The 22,017-nt window shown below is 34.9% G+C and overlaps 1 protein-coding gene across 1 annotated transcript in view; it reads right to left on the bottom strand.

The window, feature by feature from the left end:
- Positions 1-22,017, bottom strand: part of FASN1 (Fatty acid synthase 1) — a 46,161-nt gene that overhangs the window by 10,282 nt on the left and 13,862 nt on the right. The window contains exons 2-4 of the mRNA XM_072536747.1: positions 1,451-3,265; positions 669-1,317; positions 37-295 (exon numbers count right to left, since the gene is read on the bottom strand). Of these exons, the coding sequence (XP_072392848.1) occupies positions 37-295; positions 669-1,317; positions 1,451-3,248 (2,706 nt within the window). The 5' untranslated portion in view covers positions 3,249-3,265. The remainder of the gene's footprint in view (positions 1-36; positions 296-668; positions 1,318-1,450; positions 3,266-22,017) is intronic.

Below are 22,017 nucleotides of genomic sequence, written 5' to 3'. Positions count from 1 at the left end.
ATACTGCACTCATTTTGGGCTTATTTTTTTACTTACCAAATATCCTGTAGCTGGGAATAAAACTCTGCCGTCAATAGTATGTCCCTCAAGATACTTATCTTCTTCTTTACTAAGATCGATGTCGACAACTAACTCTCCAGATCTGTTTCCTTTACTAGCAAAATTAGCAACGGACCACTCGATGGAGTGATCCCATTGGACCATGGAGTTAATCATGGGAGTACCTTTACCGACTGGGAAGCTGACAGGGTGATAAAGATTTCCGAAACGAGGTTGGCCTCCAGCTGCAAAAATCCTAAAATAAAAAAAAATAAGTTAACTCTCGAAATCTATTTATTTAGTTTAAAAAAACATACACTGAAAATATACACTCTCAAGCTACTATATTGCCAATCAAGGGATTTTAATATCTGTAAATAGTTTATTAAAAAAATATTTATATCAATAAAGTAACGATTTATGAAGAAAAAGACATTTTCAGACCAAATCTAATGAAAAAAATCATATTAGAGCTAAAATGGCAAATATGTTCAAATGAACATTAAACTTAGGTTAATTTTACATGCAGTACTGTCATTCACAAAGGACAAGAACAAAGTATTTTACCAAGTTATAAGGAATTTGCTTAGGAAATATGATTCATACTTATTTTGTGTAAGTAGACTTACTTTCCAAGAGCTGCCAAAAGGAATTCCATATTGTCACTATGTCCTCGTTTTACAAGACTAATGTTGGTAACTTTAGCTCCTAAAGCTCTCTTCAAAATAGCTTGGAGAAGTCCAGTAGGTGCAATTTCAATAGCAATTGCATTTTCTGGAACGTGCTGCAAAGCTTCGTGGAATAGAACAGGCGAGAGCAAGTTATTAACATGGTAGGCAGATGAGCTTTGTAGGGCCAAAGGTGTACCCCAAGCAGATTCTGGAATTGAAGATGATATCCACCTTGGTGATCTTGGTTTTGGACTAGGAATGATGGCATCAAGAGCTTTGCGTAGCTTTGGAGCTGCATCGGCAATGTATTTGCTGTGGAAAGCGATTCCAGAAGATTTAACACCTTTGGCGAAAATATTTTCGGCTTGAAGTTCTGCGACGAATTTATCGACAGCGTTTTTGGGTCCTGAAATAGTTACGCTGTCTTCACTATTATGACAGGCAGGAATGATCTCAGGAGGGCATCGACGTTTAGCTTCTTCCCATGATAGTCCTACTGCTGCCATAGCTCCTGGGATAAGTTTACTTTCTATGATAGCACGACCTCTTGAGTAGGCGGCTAATATGGCTTGTTCGGGTGTTAAAGTTCCATCAGCATAAGCACAACCTAAAAAAGTTCCATTATTTAGAAATTATGTGGTTATAATATGTTATTAAATGAGGTTTTCTATAGACAGTAAAATAAGTTGATTGAAACAGTGATTTTTGAGTAAGGTGTAATATTATAAATTCGGACTTACCAACTTCTCCTACGGAATGTCCAACGATGACATCGGGTTCAATTCCTACAGTTCTTAAGACATCTGTAAGAGCAACTTGCATGGCGGCAATAGATACAAAAGAATTCAAAACGTTATCGAAGGTAGCTTCACTTCCGCTGATAATAATGTCTTCTAAATTAATTCCGTGAGGTTTTAGAGCATCAGAACATCTTTTAATTGAGTTTTTAAAAGTATCGAGCTGCATTAAGTCTTTTGCCATACCAGACCATTGGGAACCCATACCAGAAAATACGAAAGCAATTGGCCTGTCTTCTGAAGGAAGTTGAGATACTTCTTTAACGGCATTATCTTTTAAAACAGCATAACCTCTGTATGCATGTCCGTTGATGTTCTTGCTATGGACTTCATCAATAAGTGCCAAAAATTCTTCATCGTTTTTATGTTCTTCAATTTTGTTCAAGAAGCTGTTCACTGCTTCTTCTGTACGTCCGGAAACTCCTACAACTCTTGGTACTGCTCCTGCTGGCCATGTGGTTTTGGGTTTGGGATTAGATTTTAAGACGATATGAGCGTTAGCACCTCCAAAACCAAAGGAATTTACAGCTACGATTCCTCCATTCCATGGTTCATTTTTAGCTACGACTTTTAGACGACCATCATTTAATGCTGGAATATCCTTGTTGGGACTTTTGAAATGTAAATTTTGGGGAATCATACCTGATTCCATAGCGATTACCATTTTTGCCAATGAGCAGAGACCAGATGCTGGTTCAGAATGACCCATATTACTTTTAACTGATCCAATCATTAACGGTTCTTTACGATCCCTACAGAAAAATTCTGCAATGGAGTTGACTTCTTGTGGATCTCCTACTTTAGTACCAGTACCGTGAGCTTCAACATATGAGACTTCGTGAGGTTTAATTCCAATTTCTTCATAAACTTCACGAATTAGTTTGTTTTGCATATTTCCTGATGGGAAAGTAATACCTTGTTCTTTGTTACCGTCTGTGTTTGTTTTAGCGCCCAAAACTGTAGCGTAAACTCTTCTGGCCACACTAGATTTTTGAAGAAATACTACTACGGCTGCTTCTGACCGTACGTAGCCATTACCAGAGGCATCAAAAGCTTTACACATACCTTGAGGACTTAACATACTTAGTCTGTGGAACTGTAGAGAGGATGTCGGTTTTAATAAAAGATTTACTCCTCCTACTATAGCGGAATCGCATTGTCCGGTCTTAATAGCCGTAACTGCTTGTTGGAAGGCAAATAAACTACTAGAGCAAGCTGTATCTACAGCGTAACTTGGTCCGCTGAAATCGAAGGTGTAAGATATTCTATTAGGGAACATAGCTCTACAGCATCCAGTTAAACCGTAACCATTAACTTGGTCTGGGTCTCGTGTCCAAAACTCTGATGATTCACTGTCTGATACCCCAACGAAGACACCCGTTTTTGTGCCCTTCATCTCACTGGGGTTCATACCTGCATCAACCATTGCTTCGTACGTCAATTCTAACAACATTCTAAGTTGTGGGTCCATTACATGTGCTTGTTTAGCATGTACTCCAAAGAAAGTTGCGTCAAAATACTGTAAGTCTTTAACTTTACCGGTTCTGCTTGGTAGTCCATACAGACCCGATGGCCATCTTCTCTCGTCATCTGTTACCAAATCCACGCCATCAAAGAGTTGTTGCTTGAATTCTTCGATGCTGTTACTTTCTGGTAGACGACCGGATATACCTGTGATGACGACATCGTCGTTGATGTTGATACCTACGTGGCGTTCAGTTTCGTGTGCTCTAGCAGGCATTGTGACTGTATCTGTATCTGTAAGTTAAAAAATAAGTGTTACTTATATTGATAGAGATACAAGATCAATTAAATTAAAAACGTTTTATAACCCAAGAGACCAGTCGAATAAGCAGTATCGAATATCAATTTTTAGGGAAGAGGACTACGCTATAAATAATTCGATTGATGTATTGAAAATCCAAACAAGGGAGTAGTGATACTCTCTAATTCCAAATCAGAATTAGAGACAATTGCTGAACCTCCCCTTGAACGTTGACAAAGACAGATCATACTAGGAAGTAAACACAAAATATGGTTCGTAAAGTAAACAAAAAATGTTATAGTTGTTTGGGTTAATAATCATGTTGGTATAATTGAAAATAAAGAAGTTGCTTCTACAGCAAAAAGTACTTGTAATAATGGGAAAGAAGTAGTTGGGAACAAAATATGGTTCGTAAAGTAAACAAAAAAATGTTATAGTTGTTTGGGTTAATAATCATGTTGGTATAATTGAAAATGAAGAAGTTGCTTCTACAGCAAAAAGTACTTGTAATAATGGGAAAGAAGTAGTTGGGAACAAAATATGGTTCGTAAAGTAAACAAAAAAATGTTTTGGGTTAATAATCATGTTGGTATAATTGAAAATGAAGAAGTTGCTTCTACAGCAAAAAGTACTTGTAATAATTGGAAAGAAGTATTTGGGAATAAATATGATATCTTGCCGTTTCCGATAAAATATTCCACGAACATGGTAATTAAATAAATAAATAAATCAATACAGATTGCCGCCTATGCCGATGATATTAGCATCATGTCCCATAGAACAGAAGAGGCGGCAGAAATATATTCACAATTAAAAATAGGGACAGAAGAAACAAACAAACTAACACAGGAAAGAGCTAGGGGAAACAGACGCAAAGTTGAATTAGAGGACGATATTGAAGCTGTAAAAAAATTTCACATATCTGGGAGTTACATTAAATACGGATGAAACAAAAGAACCAGAAACTCATAGAAGAATAGTAAAGGGAAAAAAGCTTACTTTTCACTCGCCCATGTGTTCCGCTCCAAAAACCCACACTGGAGATCGAAAATCAGGGTTTACAAAACTATTATCAAACCAATAGTATGTTATGGATGCGAGACATAGGTGATGACAGAAGACACGAAAGGAAAGCTGGAAGTCTTTGAAAGAAAAGTCCTAAGAAAGATATTTGGACCTATTAACGAAAACGGAGTATGGAGATCCAGGTACAACCATGAACTTTACCAACTGTACCAACTGTTCAAATAGACACCGATCTCAGAATTCGTTAACCTTCAGAGACTTCGATGGGTTGGTCATGTAGTGAGAATGGAGACTGAAAGATTGCCAAAAGGGCCCCAGATAGTAAAATGAAGGGCTAAAGACCAAAAGGAAGGCCACGAAAAAGGTGGGAGGATGAAGTGGCAGCGGACGCGTAAAATTTGCTAGACCTGAGAACGTGGAGAAGATCGGCGCGGGACCGGCAAGGTTGGAGGCATAGTTTGGAGGAGGATAAGGCTCGATTTGTAGCGCCATTGGAGAGAGAGAGAGAGAGAGAGAGAGAGAGAGAGAACCTGATAAAAAAGATGTTCTATGTTTTGAAAAAATGTGACCACTGTGCCCTGGTCTCCCCTATCTACTCGTATTAGGTGAAGTTATTATGTTTTATATAAATACTCAAATAGTTTTTCTGTTTCAGTATCGATAGTTAGAAAAACGGAAATAAAACTAACTAATGGATGTCGATCGGTAAATAGTGATCCGACAAGACCCCGCCTAGTTATTACGAAAATCTATATCATTAGTAAAAGAAATAATATAAAACATGTTGATGGTAAATCGATACCTCGGGTTTACGTAATTTTATTGAGTGCTTTAAAGTAATGCTCATTTCCGAGGCTTTGTGTTTTAATAACACAATATATTGCTGCAAAACTTGCCAATTTAGGCTATAGAAAATTGTTTAATCAATCTTTTTTGGTTGTTTTTAATGATTTTTAACGTATGTTTTTTCTTGTCGCAAAAAATACTTTCTTTTGGAATTCCCATATTTTAAAAGTTCGCTATCATTTACCATCTTCAAAATTTAGATACTTTAGAATTTTGTACGAAATAAATAATAAGATTGTTTTAAAAAAGTGGAAAAATGAATAGATGATAGTAAGTTTGGGTTCAGAATTGAACTAGAAACAAGGGCGGCGTTGTTTGCTTTTAATGTGATAGCTAAAAGTAGCATGGATATGATGATTTTGATTTTGAGAAAGCATTCGACAGAGTAAGATATGAAAAATTTGTTCTAATTTTAAAAAGACATAAATAAAAGGGACTTGAAAATAATAACAAACCTTTAATGGAAGTAAAGAGCACAAATTGGAATAGATAACAAACCCAATTCAGAAATTGCAATCAGGAGAGGAGTTAGGCAATGATGTATTGTGTCTCCATTACTATTCAATGTGTATAGTGAATCCATATTTGAAGAAGCACTGTTATCTGAAAGTGATGGAATAATAATAAACGGAAAAACTATCAACAACGTAAGATATGCAGATAACACCGTTATTATGGTAAGCTTTGGACAACTCCAACTAATTACTGAACAAAATAAGTACCATTTGTGAAAAATATGGACTAAAAGAAAACAAAAATACAAATAAACATACATTTGGGAGATGTTCCTATAGAGAGAGTCGAAAAATACAAATACCTGGAAACCTGGATTTTAGAAAATAATGATCAAACAACAGAAATAAAAGATACTATAGAAATTACAAGAAATGCTTATGTAAACATGAAAATAATTCCCTTAAGGTTGATCTGCACCCTCCAAAAGACAAACTACAGATTGAACAAATTTAAGAAGGTATATGTGATCACTAGAAGTATTTTGACAAATTTTGGACAAACTTCATGTTTTCGTTTTCGAAGAAACTAAAAAAAAACTACTTTTTTCCAAGTATAAAGCGGGAAAACCAAACACAATTTTTTTAATGAAAATTTTTGAATGTACAGTTTTGCCACAAAAGGAAAAAATAATATGTTCCAAAGACTAAAGAACTAGAACTGAGAATAAGAGCTCTGGGATGTTATGTGTTTAAGACACTATAATATGGATTTGAAAGTAGGATACTTCTTCAATAAAACTTTTCCGAGTAACGGTAGATAGAGTGAAGATAATGATGATGATATCAAACCTCTGATTGGGAGAAAGCACTTAAGGAAGAACTAGTTTATTCACTTTCGCCATTGTATTGTAAAATTAAACATCCGACAATCATCAATAATATCCGATATGTCGACGACACTGTACTAATCGCTGACAACAAACAACATCTACAGACTTGTATACAGTTCAATCCATGGTTTTTTAGCCGTGCGTCATTGATAACTGGCGAGATAAAACACATACTTTTTACCTAGCATCATTGCTACTATTCTACTTATAAAACTAAAGGTAAACCAGCTATCGCCTGTTATTAAGTAAAGACACATGTTATTGTTATGAACGCTCTAGACTCAGTACATCGAAAAGAGATAGGTACAAAAAAGACTTAAGGTTTATGGTTTGTTTACTTGCGGCTGTCGGTTTGTTGGATTTTTAGCTGTTTTTGCATTTAGAAGTTATTTATATTACACAAACAGTTGTTTTTACAAATATTACATTGAAGTATGACATTTTATGGTAAGTGTATTTTATTTTGCCATTAATTTACATACAAAGTAAACCTCATTCATACAGTTAAGGAATCAAGAGATCAAGAGATCAAAAGCAGGATAGAACAGATCAGACACGCTTTCCTAAGAATGTGACACTCCCTTTTTGCAGATGATATTAAAGTACGCTTTTGTTATATAACATAGAAGTTCAAAATTGGTAAAATGCAAAAAGTGGAAAGCTTTGAGATGTGGGTATTTCGTCACATGCTGAGGATTCCATGGAAGGATCACGTCAAAAACAAAGAGATTCTTAAGTAAATGGATAAAAAAGATGAAAAACAGCTTATGTCAGAGGACCCTGAAGAAGAAGATTTATGGACGTAAAAATATAATTTTCTTATAAAATAATAATTTAAAATACTTGCAGTGATTTAAAAATAGAAGATATTTTGTTGACATAATCAAAATAATTTATTTTATATATTTCGTTTTTCAATAAATTTGCGAATATGAACGCTCGCGAATATTCGAAAAAGTTTTGGACAATGATAACAGAAGAGAAGTAGGTATTTTGTTCACACGTTTATTAAATAATCAGTGCACAAGGATTTCGTTAAACAAAAAAATGTAACAATATCACCGGAATAATGTTCTATTCTCATGGTTTTTTAATAATTAATACAGTAATGACGACAATGAAATATTTAGCAAGGATTTCTCTAGACAAAAAAAGCTGGTTAAGTCAATTTACGTTCATGGAAGCTACTTATGTTTATATATAAAAAAAGTATTTCTCATGTTATCCTAAATTGGTTCCGGTTATATTAAAGGAGTTCGGCAAGAGTTCATTCATGCTTTCTACACTTTTTAATATCTGTAGCGGGATAATATTTCAAGTATTTGCATCGAGTCTGAGAAAAAGATAAGCAAAAAGGCTGCACAGATAAAATTATTTAAGAAAGATTACAGGGCGAAAAAAATATTTGTATGACAGTCAGGTGGCGAATCGCAAGGAGTCATACATGAAGGACTTGAATGGGGGCACCAAAAGTATCGAATATAATTGTGAAAGATGGATGAGTGCTGTAGCTTGAAGGAGTTTACGGGAACAACCACCAAATTGTAGGGTAAATCAACGGTCTAGAGGAATCTTTAGAGATTTCTTGGCTTTTGCGGGTGATCTTACAACAAAATCAACGAAAAAAGGAAATACAGAGAATCGCAAGGAAAGTCATACATGAAGGACTTGAATTTGGACACCAAAATTATCGAATATGATTGTGAAAGATAGATTCTCCGGTAAACAAGGCTCTAGAGGAATCTTTAACGATTTCTTGGCTTTTGCCGTCGATCTTACAACAAAATCAACTAAAAAAGGAAATACAGAGAATCGTGAGGAAAGTCATACATGAAGGACTTGAATTTGGACACCAAAATTATCGAACATGACTGTGAAAGATGGATTCTGCGGTAAGCAAGGCTCTAGAGAAATCTTTAAAGATTAGATGGAAGTACGACTAGATGGAATTCAGCATTGCCTCATACTCGATGATAAACCTAATGCATCTAAGATGTAAATTGCCTGGTTGTAAGGGCAAATCACGAATGACATGCGATAAATGAGTAGTAGAGCAAGCGGGGTTCAAACTCACTTTGGTAACCTGTCCATCAGGGTCTCCGATGGAACGTATCGATGGCCTAGTTTGACCTTGGGGATGTACAAGAAGTACAAGAAGTGATCGACAATGACCAGAGGGTTGTAAGAAGTGGTCGCTTATCGCTTGATCTCTTCTTCTTCTTTCCCGAAGAAGTGATCGACAATGACCAGAGGGTCGTAAGAAGTGGTCGCTTATCTCTAGATCTCTTCTTCTCAGCCGAAGAATTGTCACCTACGTTACCTGTATGTTTTTACACCTGTCTCACTTGTCTCTTCTTTGTCTTACCTGTCCTGAAGAAGTAAAAGAATCGGTCGACAATGACCAGAGGGGGTGTCTTTGAGTGGAACGGACCACCTTGTATGTCGAGTACAAAACTCATCGCTTATCGCTTCATCTCGTCTTCTTTTCGTTAAATTTGTACAGGGTGATCGAAATAAATGTGTATTAAGGTTTGAAAATTAGTTTTGTAGTGGCGAGTCAAAAAATAAATTGTACGGACTTGCTTAGACGTATCTGTCTAGCCTAGCCTAGCCTATCGGTTAATTTTAAATTGACCTATTTGGTAGGTCATAAAAAGGTACAGTGGTAAGAGATATTCATTTATTATTGATTCATTTTTTTTTAATTTTAGCCCTTAATCCACCTAACGTTACCAGCTTCTGGAATGGGAGTATTAAAAATAAAAGAAGACATTCTGTCTGATGAAGACTTTCATCACAGAAGCAATTATAATGCCCAAATAGCAGATGACCATCCACTACACAGAGATGCAATTATTTGGGCAAGGTATATTGATCAAGTGACGTGGTCGTATTGGATGGTGGTTAAAAGAAACTTGTGGAACGACATACTAATTTATCAGTATTATGAATTAAATAATTTTACATCAAATAAACTTTTAGATTTGGTACTTTGTTTTTTCTTTAAGTTCCTTAAATAAATGTAAAACATGTAGAGATAAATATGAAATGATACAACACTTTGAAAAATATATAGCTAAATGAAACCTGTCGGATTACAATTTCTACATGTTTCAAGAGTAAAAATAAGATCGGCTAGGCTAGGCTAGACAGATACGTCTAAGCAAGTCCGTACAATTTATTTTTTGACTCACCACTACAAAACTAATTATCAAACCTTAATACACATTTATTTCGATCACCCTGTACAAATTTAACGAAAAGAAGAGGAGATGAAGCGATAAGCGATGAGTTTTGCACTCGACATACAAGGTGGTCCGTTCCACTCAAAGACACCCCCTCTGGTCATTGTCGACCGATTCTTTTACTTCTTCAGGACAGGTAAGACAAAGAAGAGACAAGTGAGACAGGTGTAAAACATACAGGTAGCAGTAGGTGACAATTTTTCGTCTGAGAAGAAGAGATCTAGAGATAAGCGACCACTTCTTACGACCCTCTGGTCATTGTCGATCACTTCTTCGGGAAAGAAGAAGAGATCAAGCGATAAGCGACCACTTCTTACAACCCTCTGGTCATTGTCGATCACTTCTTGTACTTCTTGTACATCCTGTAACCTGATCGACAGGTTACCAAAGTGAGTTTGAACCCCGCTTGCTCTACTACTCAAATGCAATGTTCATCCCTGTATAAGTACAGAAAAAATTGTTTTGTAAGATACCATACATTATGTATTAAATAAAATATTTAGTTTTTTGTTTTTTGTCAGTATTTCAAAAAATCATCTAATATTTTTACTCCATTGGCTCACGATGTCCTGACGTAAGGACATCATGTATCGCCCAAACTGTGCCTTTTGAAAATGTAAAACTAATATCAAAAATTCTTGCAAAACATACATTCTCGCTATGTTGCAAATAACCGATTTTGAGCTTAAAGAAAGTTAATTCGTGAACGAAAATAATGTCGAGAAATAAAAAGTGGAAAAATGATGACACAAAATTCGCAGAAATTGGGAAGAAGTGCTGAAGAAATATAAGAAAAAATTAAAATATAATATGAAGATTATATGTTGTATTTGCGATTTTATAATACTTATATTAGTTCCAGAACAATATTATAATTGTATATCTTAACTTTTAATTTTAAACCCCAAGGCCAGTTGAGCTAAGTAAATAAATAGCATGTGTAGAAAATATAAATAAAAATAATTAAATTCTCCCAAATATAAGGCCAATAAACATTAAGTACGAGTTTTCCTTTTGATACAAAATATATCTGATGAGACCATTCTTTTTTTTTTTTTAAAAAGGTCTTTTTCTTCTTCTTCCTTCTTGTATGTAGACTGTAAAGCCTGTTTCTTCTTCGATATTAGCATCCTAAATTGTTTAAATTATCGCACCATATTTTTCTTAATCTGCCAGTACTTCCATTTGGTGACTTATTTCGTGCTATTCATACTATCCTATCCTCTGCCATTCTACTAATGTGTTCGTTCCACTCCTGTTTCCGTTTTGTCACCCATGCATTTTTGTCTCCTATATTGCATGCTATTCTTATGTTTTTGCTTCTCTCCTTATCCAACAGACTTTTCCCTGATATTCGTTGGAGTATTTTCATCTCTGTTGTTTCTAGTAGTCGTCTCGTTTTAGATGTGTCAGGTCTTGTCTCCGCCGTGTATCTTAATATAGGTCTAATTGCTGCTTTATAGATTCTTGTTTATGTGTCTTGTCTTAGGTATTTGTTCTTCCAGATTATGTCATTAAGAGATACCGCCGCTTTATTTGCTTTTAAGCTTTGTTGTCGTACTTCTTCAACACCTCCGTAACTAGTTATATCTATTCCCAGATATCTAAACCTTGCTTTCTGCTTTATTATTTTCCCATCAATTTCGATTTTACATCGTAGTGGGTATTTAGATGTTATCATACATTTGGTTTTTTCTGCTGATATTATCATATTGTATTTCTTGGCTGTTGTATTGAAGATATGTGTTAATCTTTGGAGCTCGTCTTCTATCTCGGCGATTATTGCGGCATCGTCTGCATAACATAATATTTGGATTTCTTTGTTCCCCATTCTGTAACCATGGCCTTTACGTACTGCTTGTATTATTTCGTCCATTATTATATTAAAGAGAAGTGGGATTAACGAGTCACCCTGTCTGACTCCGCTTTGTACTGGTATACACTGTATTAGTTTTCCATTTATCTTTGCCTGTATTCGATTATGGAAGTATAAATGTTTTCGATGGTTTGTATAATATTGATTGGTATGTAAAAAAGGTCTGTTTATAAAAGTGTTTTTTATGTTTCTACGTTTCTTTAAACAATAATATAAAGCTAGTATTCAATCAATTCATAACATAACATTATAGTCGGCGATTGGTGGAATAAATCAGAACTTAAACTACCCTCCCACGCAGCAACATGCAAATCGTTATTTCGCTATTTTCCTTATTATCTACGGCATTGCATGTTTATCAAATCACTGTATAATCTAATGATTAGGACGATATATTATCAACTTTGGGCAATAAGTGATTGTGTACTGCGTTTAATTAAGGAAACACTTTTAATCAACGTGGAACGATTGCGTAAAAATAATAGCATGTGACTTATTTGTGACAGTCTTGCGATTTATGTTTTTGTAAGATAGTGTTCGCATGATCAGTGAACCGATTTTATAGTAAAGTTTACTTCTTTTAAATAAACATCGTTATTACAAAAACCAGCTTACAGAACTTTTTATTTGGGATGTTGCAGTATTGGAATTTACTCCTAATCTGTTCTGTTTAAAAAATTAAAGAAAATGAATGAAATAAACCGACAAAACTAAACAAATTGTCAAAAAAAGTAGCTTAAACAAAATGCTGATCTGCCTGAGTTCGCCAACACAGCACAGACTGGGTGGACTAGTTCTATTCCACCCAGTATATAGGACGTATGACAGGAATAAATAGGTTATAATGAAATAAACAGCTACGGATCCACTAAGCGCATAAAATACGGGCTCCAGCTATGTTATTCGCTGTAGATTTGTTGACTGAACATGACTGACACTTACAAAAACACATACTTACACACATACATACACACCCACACACACACACACACATATAAAATACACATGATTTGTATGCAACTATTATTCTTCAAACGAAATGCATCGTGCTCATGGAATGCATAGCATAGATAGAAATGTTTTCTCTATGCGATGTCTCAAAGAGCTGGCGAACTCTATAGGATTAGAGCGTTGGAACGCTCCAATCGGTATGCGCATTTCCATGCTTTACGGCATTATAAATTACACCTCGGTATAAAATGGATACGGGATAAAAAGAGATGGCCGAGAAGAGGATTCAGAAATGAGTGACTTCTCTCACTCATTTCTCAGCAAAGACGATCACGCTCACGGATTCTGAGTCTATCCCAAATCGCCCACAATGCCCCCAACAGAGTCTTATAAGCGAACCTTCAGCACAGTACAAGATCTTCCACAGAACTTATTGTTGGTAATAGACAGTTGTTGTATTATTGCCCAATATCGCCTTGAAATATCAACCAAATAAAAAGTTCATCGAATGCTGAATACGATGGACAAATAAGAATATCTTAAGAAAACGACATTCTACAAAGAACAAGTACCAAAATTCTTTATCATTTATTCTGAATTGAATTGAAATAGTTAATAAAAGGAAGATCAAGTATCCTGAAGATTTTGTAGAGAACAAACAAAAACATTATAGACATACATAGTAATTCTCGTATCTTAACCAAGCTTGGTATATTTAAATGGTACATAAAAGAGAAAGGATGATCTTCCCAACTTGCAACTACAAAATATCTAAACCTTTACAAAAGCTGTACTTTATGTAATTTGTCAGAAAAAATGAAATGTTTGGTCTAATCTCTTCCTCCTCAACTAACAGATCACTGTTGTATCACTCAGTAAGATTCCATTTCGTTAAATAGTAAAACGGAAATTGAAAGATATGAGTAAATAACTATTTATTGTTTCCAGGAACATATTGGATGACAAAATAGCTTTCAAATAATATATAACTTGCCATATTAAGTCATTTAAAATTTATTTATTTAAAATGAAGATGACGCCTCTAAAATGTCATGAAACTATGAAAAGGTATTTTAGATCAGTGACCCAAAAATTTATTAATTTCAGTTTTATTGTTCAGAAATTAGTTGGGAGCGGAGACGCGTTCTGTATTATAGTGTTACCAGAAAAACTATCTAGGTATATAAGAATAAATCAGAATCTTTTCGATATACCTACGAGCACTCTTTCTAACTGAAGTTTAGCTACTAAGATGGAAGATCACTTTTCTACAAATTTATAAAAAAAACATGATTTTTGTAATCAAATAGTTTTTTCAGAATGGAAAAAATCAAATGACATCACAAAAATATTTATACACTTATACAACTAGTATTTTTATGATCTTTAAATGGCCATATAAATTCAATAAACAAATATAAGTGTAAATATTTGATGTGATTGCATACTACGTTCCAAAATTTCGCATCAATCGTCAACGTTTGATATTTTTTTATAGCAACAATTTTTTTATCAGAAGTACTACTTGTCCGACGAATGTTAACATTGTGGTACCTTGAGATAATAAAGGTGACATTGAAACGTTATTTCTACAAACGTTCGTTAATTTGATAACCCCTAGAAGGAATATTGTTTATACGTACAGACATATGTTGTGACGTATATATACATATTTTGATATCACTCTTATGTAACGCAAAATATTGATAAACAAATTTTCCCTTTTTTAACGTACGACCGAATTTAACTTGACCTATATCGAATAACAGCCTAATTTTAGACAAAAGGATTCATGGGTTATCATTTCCAGAAAGTATATATCTTCGGTGTTTATATTCGGTGATTCGTGGTAATAGTGAATAATTTGGATGCAGAGAGAGTCATGTGGAAATTAAGACTCTTCCAAGTCAACAAATAAAAAATATCAACAGAACGAGTAGAGAGGCGATCCCGGTCAGGCCCCAAGTAGGTATCAATGGTGCAAATAGCCGAACCATTAGCTAGCACACCAAGGCAGCTTCAGCATAACTTGTTGCTATGAGAAGGCCCAATTTCGCCTTGATATAAGAGTATATCAGGAACAGAATCCAATAAATATATCCATAGTTATAATTTAAGCTTTTAATAGTGGTATTCGTCAGTAGATACAAAATAATATTAAAATCACTCTCATATAAAAAAATAAAAAGTACAGGAAGACATACAAAATTTAAAAGGTAATCAAACAATTCAGAACATATTTCTAAATTACGCAATAAAACAGAAAACAGAAAACAATGTGAATTCTTTGAGACTGTTAATATATAAATTAATAGTATTTCTAAATGAAATTTAGAGACATACAAATATCTGGGAACCTGGGCTAATGACAAAAATGACCAAAGCAGAGAAATCAAAGTCCGAATTGAAACTGCAAGGCAAGCATTTATGAAAATGAAGACAATGCTTACCAACAGAGACCTTCAGTTGCATCTCAGATTGAGGGCTCTAAGATGTTACATATTTTCTATCTTACTATACGGAATGGAAGCTTGGACATTGAAGAAACAACACATAAGAAAAATAGAAGCGTTCGAAATGTGGTGTTACAGAAGAATATTAAAAATTCAGTGGGTTCAAAGGATTACCAATGCTGAGGTACTACGACGTCTAAAAAAGGAGTTAAAAATTATGAACAGCATAAAAAGAAGAAAACTAGAGTATTTGGGTCACATAACCAGAGGAGAAAAATATGAGCTGCTGAGAATTATTATGCAAGGAAGGTTCCAAGGAAGAAGAAGCATAGGAAGAAGACGCATCTCCTGGCTGAGGAACCTTAGAGAATGGTTTAACTGTAGTTCACTACAACTTTTCAGAGCAGCAGCCAACAAAGTGACCATAGCCGTTATGATATCCAATCTCCGATAGGAGATGGAACTTTAAGAAGAAGAAGAAGAAATGAAATTGATATCAACACTTGCCGCTTCGATAAAAAGTCTCCATAATCAACCGCCAAACATAAAAGCACTCCATAATAAAGTGTCAAGCCCACTTGGTATTAAGTTATTTATCAAATGTATAGACAAGGAATGTCTTTATTAGAATAAAAACTGAAGTACAATAAAATGATGTACATTTTGTGTTTAGAATATTTTGCAAAATAATATTCCTGCTGAAAGCCTGAAAAAGCATTTTTTTTTTAATTTTAATTCTTACTAGCAAAACTGTAAAATATTATTACTACCAGTACAGAAATGTTAAATGTTCTGAAAGCCCAGACTTAGCAAAGTAGACACACCCAGAACAAACACTACATAGGGCAAAATTTAGAAAAAATAAACGAAGAAAACTCGATAACTAAGACACCATATCAACGTTGAAAAGTATTTTGATATTACGAGTAAAGAAAATACTTCCCAAATCGACTCATAAACCACGCAAGAACATATTTTTTCCTCAAAATTACAGGCCTATTAGTCCAGCAGTCAGCAAAATAGTAGTCACACAAACCAGACTCCAAACAGAGAGAGATCAATTTGGGATAATTCCTGAAGCACAATTTAGCTTAAGAGTATATCGACTATCCGAATACATTGCAGCTGGATTCAGCGATGCAAAATATACAGGAGCTGTCTTCCTAGATGTAAGCAAACCCGTTGATAGAGGATGGCATCAAGAACTAATATATAAAATGAGAAAATATGGATATAGCGGCGCCATGACAAGACTGGCCACCTCGTACCTTTGCGACCGGAGGTCGAAGCACCACAGGGGGCAGTATTGTCACCCCTACTATACAAGAACAACCGGAAGTCGACTCAGCTTATATGCAGATCTACATAAGAAACCTACAGACAGCAATCGATACAATAGAAGACTGGTGTATCCAATGGAAAATAGTAATAAATCCAGAGAAGATCCAAGCGTTTATCCTCAAAAAGAGAAGGGATAACCCAGAAAAAAAAACTAATAGTATAAAACAGACCCACCGATTAAAGAAACAAAGCCAAATACCTACGAGTCACATTGGATAATAGTCAATTGGATAGGTTAAGGAAAGTCTTGGAATGAGGTGAAGGGCTTAGCGTAAAATAGAAACCGATGGCGCGTTTCCACTGAAGCTCTATGCTCCACTTAGGAGTAAGAACCTTTATATACATATTGGATAAAGCCCTACCGTTTATACAACAAGGACACTAAACAATCCAAAAGACAGAAGCAGCAAGAAGGGCCATCAGAGGACTCACAGGAAGAAAATGTAAATTAACAACATAAACAAAGATCAGCGAGATATAGCGTAACAGCGTGCTATCGGGAGGTGCAGGATGGTCTACGGCATTGGGGCGAGGTTAAGTGGTTCCGCTACTCGGATCAATCCTCCTCTTCCCAATAAATTGTAACACCTATATGTCATTTTGTCATGTCAACCAAAACACAAGAGGCATACCATGATTACAAGACAATTAGAAACGAAACACATGTACTTGTAAGAAAAATAAACAATTATCTGCAAAAGGAAATATGGCGTTTCATAACAGGGCTCCACCCAAAGCTACCCAAAACAGGAAGAACAAACGACGCTAGAACAGGAAACACCAGAAATTACCACAAATGAAGAACTTAATATAAATGTTCAGGAAGTTCGGAAAATACTTGAAAAGCCGAAGAACAGAAAAGCAGCAGGTAAAGACGGGATACCAAACGAGTTACTGAAATATTATGGAGCAGCAATGACAGAACAATTAACAACATTAATTAATAAAATTATAAAGCACAATAAAATATCGGAAGAATGGAGAACCAGCGAACTAATTCTACTATTCAAAAAAGGAGATAACAAACAGCCAAAAAACTACAGGGGGATAAACTTGTTAAATAGTACCCTAAAACTTACAACTAAAATTTTACAAGTGCTAATAATCAGAGGATAAGTTTAGCAGATCAACAACAGGGTTTTCGTAATGAAAGATTTTCGCTTTCCTAAAGAAAGCGTTTGACAGAGTAAGACTCAAATCCATCTTCTGTATAATAGAGAAGTTCCCCTAAATATTATAAAAACTATCGAAAACATCTAACAAAACAACAGAATGGAAGTCAGAATACATGGACAACTTACAGAACCTATAGAAATAGGCAGCGGAATAAGACAAGAGGATTAATTGAGCCCCATTCTCTTCAATTCAATCATGGATGAAATCATCAAAAGCGTTAACAAAGGAAGAGGATACAGAATGGGAAACAAAGAAATAAAAATATTCTGTTACGCAGACGACACAATATTGATAGCCCAAGATAAAGATAGTCTGCAAAGACTGGTCTACAGATTTAACGTAAGAGCAAAAGAATTTAATATGACAATCTCACCTCAGAAAACTAAAACAATAGTAGTCAGCAAATAACCAACCAAATGTAAAATAGAAATTGATGACATCAGTATTGAACAAGTAATGGAAATAAAATACCTGGGAATTGCACTGTCTAGCTATGGAGACCTGAACAAAGAAGTGAGAGATCAAGTACAAAAAGCAAATATACTGACAGGATGCCTTAATAACACTATAATGGCGAAATAGACACATTAACACTGAGATGAAGTCAAGAATTTATAAAGCCAGTGTAATACCAATAATGACATATGCCTCAGAAACAAGACCCGACACAGCCACAACGCCAAGGCTGCTGGAAACGGCAGAGATAAGAGTACTGAGAAGAATTACAGGAAATACGCTGAGAGATTGAAAGAGAAGTGAAGACATTAGAAGAAAATGTACCACATAAGAAGAATGAAGGAGCCCTGTGTCGCCAAAATAGCAAGAGATAAGTCACCAATCGACAAAAGAAGTATTGGACGAGGAAGAAGATAAAGAGGAAGAAGAAATGTCATTGTCTAAGATATGTGCATATCTCACAAGCTGGGTTCCTTTCTATTGCTTGCCTGATTTAGTAAAGAAAACATGAGTAAATGTTAACAGATACAAATTAAAACTGACGACAAAACACATACTGTATCAATGTGTGAAAAAGACCAACTCACAGTTTGACAACTTTAAAAATACTCAGATAACTTACATAAATATATCTTAATATTGTTCTGAAGCTATTTTCTTGTGGCATTTTAAATTAATTACTATTTAACTGGGAATAAGCCACAATTAAAGGTTAAAATACGTTTATTGACGTTTCAATTTCCACTTCGGAAATCGTTCTCAAAATACAAAATGTTTGTATTTTGAGAACGATTTCCGAAGTGGAAATTGAAACGTCAATAAACGTATTTTAACCTTAAATTGTGGCTTATTCCCAGTTAAATAGTAATTAAATATATCTTATTTTGGAATTAATTTCAGAGAATCCAATTTAGCGAAAACTCAACGTTTGTTTTCATTAGAAGCCCTTATAATTAAACATAAAGTTTTTGTGTGATATTTTAGTGAGTTTAAAAAAGTTGAGTAAATACTATCCGTCAATGTCTGTAAACTGAGTAGCAAAAAGAAAAACATCTACTCGATTATCTCACGTAATATATTAGTCCTTTTAAATTATATTTATATTGTCAGCGTTTATTGTTTGTATTGTACACAATTAGCAATATGTTAAAAGTTTATGGTAGTGCGTTGTAATTTGCAATAAAATTCATTTGCTTACCATTTTACAGCTCTGTACCGGATTTACAACAAACAAGACAACGAAATAAAATGCCATCATAAAAACTGAATAAAACTGACACTAAAAAAAGCTCATATAAAATTAGGTCACTATATCACGTACCCATTTCTCGCAAGCCACTTTGGAATGATTTTCACACCTTTTCCAATATTTGCGAAGCCAGACTTATGTAACAGACAAATTCTACGCAAAAGACCAGAAACACTTGTATGGTATCTTTATATTTATAAAACAAAATTGATTCGTTTTGCTCTGTTGTTAGTTGCAGATGGTAAAGATAAAAACAGTCATAAATGTGTTTGTTTAACAAATATTAGGGAGAGCACCGTAATGATGGATAAGGTAAAACTCGGAACTAACAATATTACTATTTTTTCTATAAATGAATCTATGTCATTGTCTAAAACGAATAATAGTCCAGGCGGCATCTGTCGAAAAGCAGACCGTAATGGACATTTTTCATATGGGTCTCTTTTTTTGTAGGAATCATTTCACCTTACACATAACGATCGTTAGGATCGGTTGAATAGTTTTTGCATAAAAAATTTGCAATCCAGTGTCTGCGAAGAATAATTGCAAATTTTCAAAATTATGCTTGCCCCAAAATAAATACTTTAACACTAGAAAGTCGGGCTTAGCATACCTACCTAGGAAGCCTGAAGGGATCATTTTGGCTCCAAGTTCCTAAATCAACGAAAACCAAGTTTAGAATTAACTATTTATTTGGGAATAAACAAAAAATAAAAATAAACAGTTTTAAGAAATTATATAAACTCTTGACGATAGAATTTGATTTAATTTTTTAGTTTCATTTTAAACATTTGGAACACCATACAGTTTGCAGTTTTTGGCATTTGCCACACATGCCTTGTTACAGCCGTGGCACTCATTGGAAGTATGATTTCCTTTACAAAACATTTTTAACTGACATTTTTTTCTTTTTTGGCTAGTAACGGTGCTGGTGGTTGGTAAATCCGGTGGTGCTGGGTATAGTACCAGATTTCGGGAGGCAAGGTATGGAGCCCGTAATTCTTAACACAGCTGAAGAATAAACTTACGACGACTGATTTTACTTCCAGTAACTTCTTTATAAATAATCCATGCATTTATTGCTCCTAAGTCAAGAATGCTATAAAACACGTGCATTGGCCATCGTCTTGAAGTAACTTTTGTAGTAAAGACGCGCCATTTGGTCCACTACATCAACCCCGTATTTTGTTTTATTATAAAAACTTACTGTTTGAGGAAGTTTTTTTCAATCGACAGCAAGATCCACTGATTGATGTAATGAGCTCAACAAAAGCACATTTTTGTGACTCTTTCCTTGGTATGCAGTAAGTGTTATGTTTTCGTCGCTCTGGAATATATGGGTAACATATAATTCTTTATTTTTACTCTTTACGCTTAGAGGAACTTCCTTTCTGTTGCGATTCGAAGTACCTACAAGACTTGTTGATTTTTTTTGCAATGCCTTGGCCAATTTTAACGATGTAAAGTAGTTATCTGTCGTAACATTTTTGCCCTTTCCCAGTTGATTTTCCATTAACCGCAAAACAACATGTTCACCAACACTTGTATCTTTCTTGCGTAGATGATCAGTGTCAGTATAAGGGTAATCATTTACAATATATTTTGATTCCACGCATGTCAAAAGCCAAAATTGTATGCCAAACTTATCCGGCTTATTTGATATGTACTGTGTGAACGGGCACCTGGCTTTAGAAGGCAGTAGTTGTTCGTCCACAGTAAGGTTTATTCCCGGTTTGTAACATGCACCACTATTTTCTATAAATCCATTCCAAACCGCAGAGGCTAGAGCAAATTTGTCGGTTTTCAATCGTTCAGATCTCGTTTGCTTTATGTCAAATCTGAGATATTTTATAATATCCTTGAATCTGTCTTGTGGCATAGCTTGCCTAAAAAACTGAGGACCCCATAGTGTTGACCACAAGCTGTTGGTTGGGAAATTTTTGGCGCCGTAGACTCCTCTTGCGTACATAATAGCAAGGGCAGCCTCCAGTTCTTCCAAAGTTATAGTCCATGTGTCATTTTTCAAACATCGATGTGCTTCTGCAATAGTGCATTCTTTTATATGACGTAACATGCTGTCGTTGATTATTAGATGCCAAGCACTTACCACACAATTGTTCCTCACGTTCCTTTTTGCATACGACGTAGGACCTGATTCCTCTCGATAAATGTGCTGAGCGCGGCGTCCTGTATTGAGCAAACATTCAATGAATATGAAGATACTAAAAATCATAATCTTACCAGGTACTGATCCAGAATCAATAACTTTCCACGTTGTTCCGTCTTTCGATTGTTCAGTGTCTCCGATTGAAATAGTTTTTCCTTGTTGACCTCTTTTTCTCTTGTGACTTGGCTTAGATGCACTTGGATTCACGATAAAATTAGCTGACTCGTGCTGTTGAGTTGTAGAAGCAATGTTTACATAAATTGGTGAGTCTTGTACAATAAAACTTTCTAACTGCTCTGAAGCATCAGAGTCACTTGAATCATTATTTTGTGGTGGTACGTATTGTTCATCGTCTGACTCATTATTTTCTGCAAATTCAGATTCACCTCCCGAAACATCTTCTTGTATTTTTCGTATTTCTTCAAGAAGTTCAGGCTCTGATAGTCCACGACGATACATCTTTACAGTCGTCTTGAATTTTCACAATTGAACGAATGTTTCAATATTCTAGAAACAAGAGTCAGCAGAACCTAATAAACCGCTCAATAAACAAAATACTTTCAAGCAACAAACAGTATGTAACAAAATACCTTCTAGGAATAAACGTACATAAA

Source organism: Diabrotica undecimpunctata, chromosome 7 (assembly GCF_040954645.1).
Source record: "Diabrotica undecimpunctata isolate CICGRU chromosome 7, icDiaUnde3, whole genome shotgun sequence".
In the NCBI taxonomy this organism is placed as follows: domain Eukaryota; kingdom Metazoa; phylum Arthropoda; class Insecta; order Coleoptera; family Chrysomelidae; genus Diabrotica; species Diabrotica undecimpunctata.
This window is presented reverse-complemented; position numbering and strand designations above follow the sequence as displayed.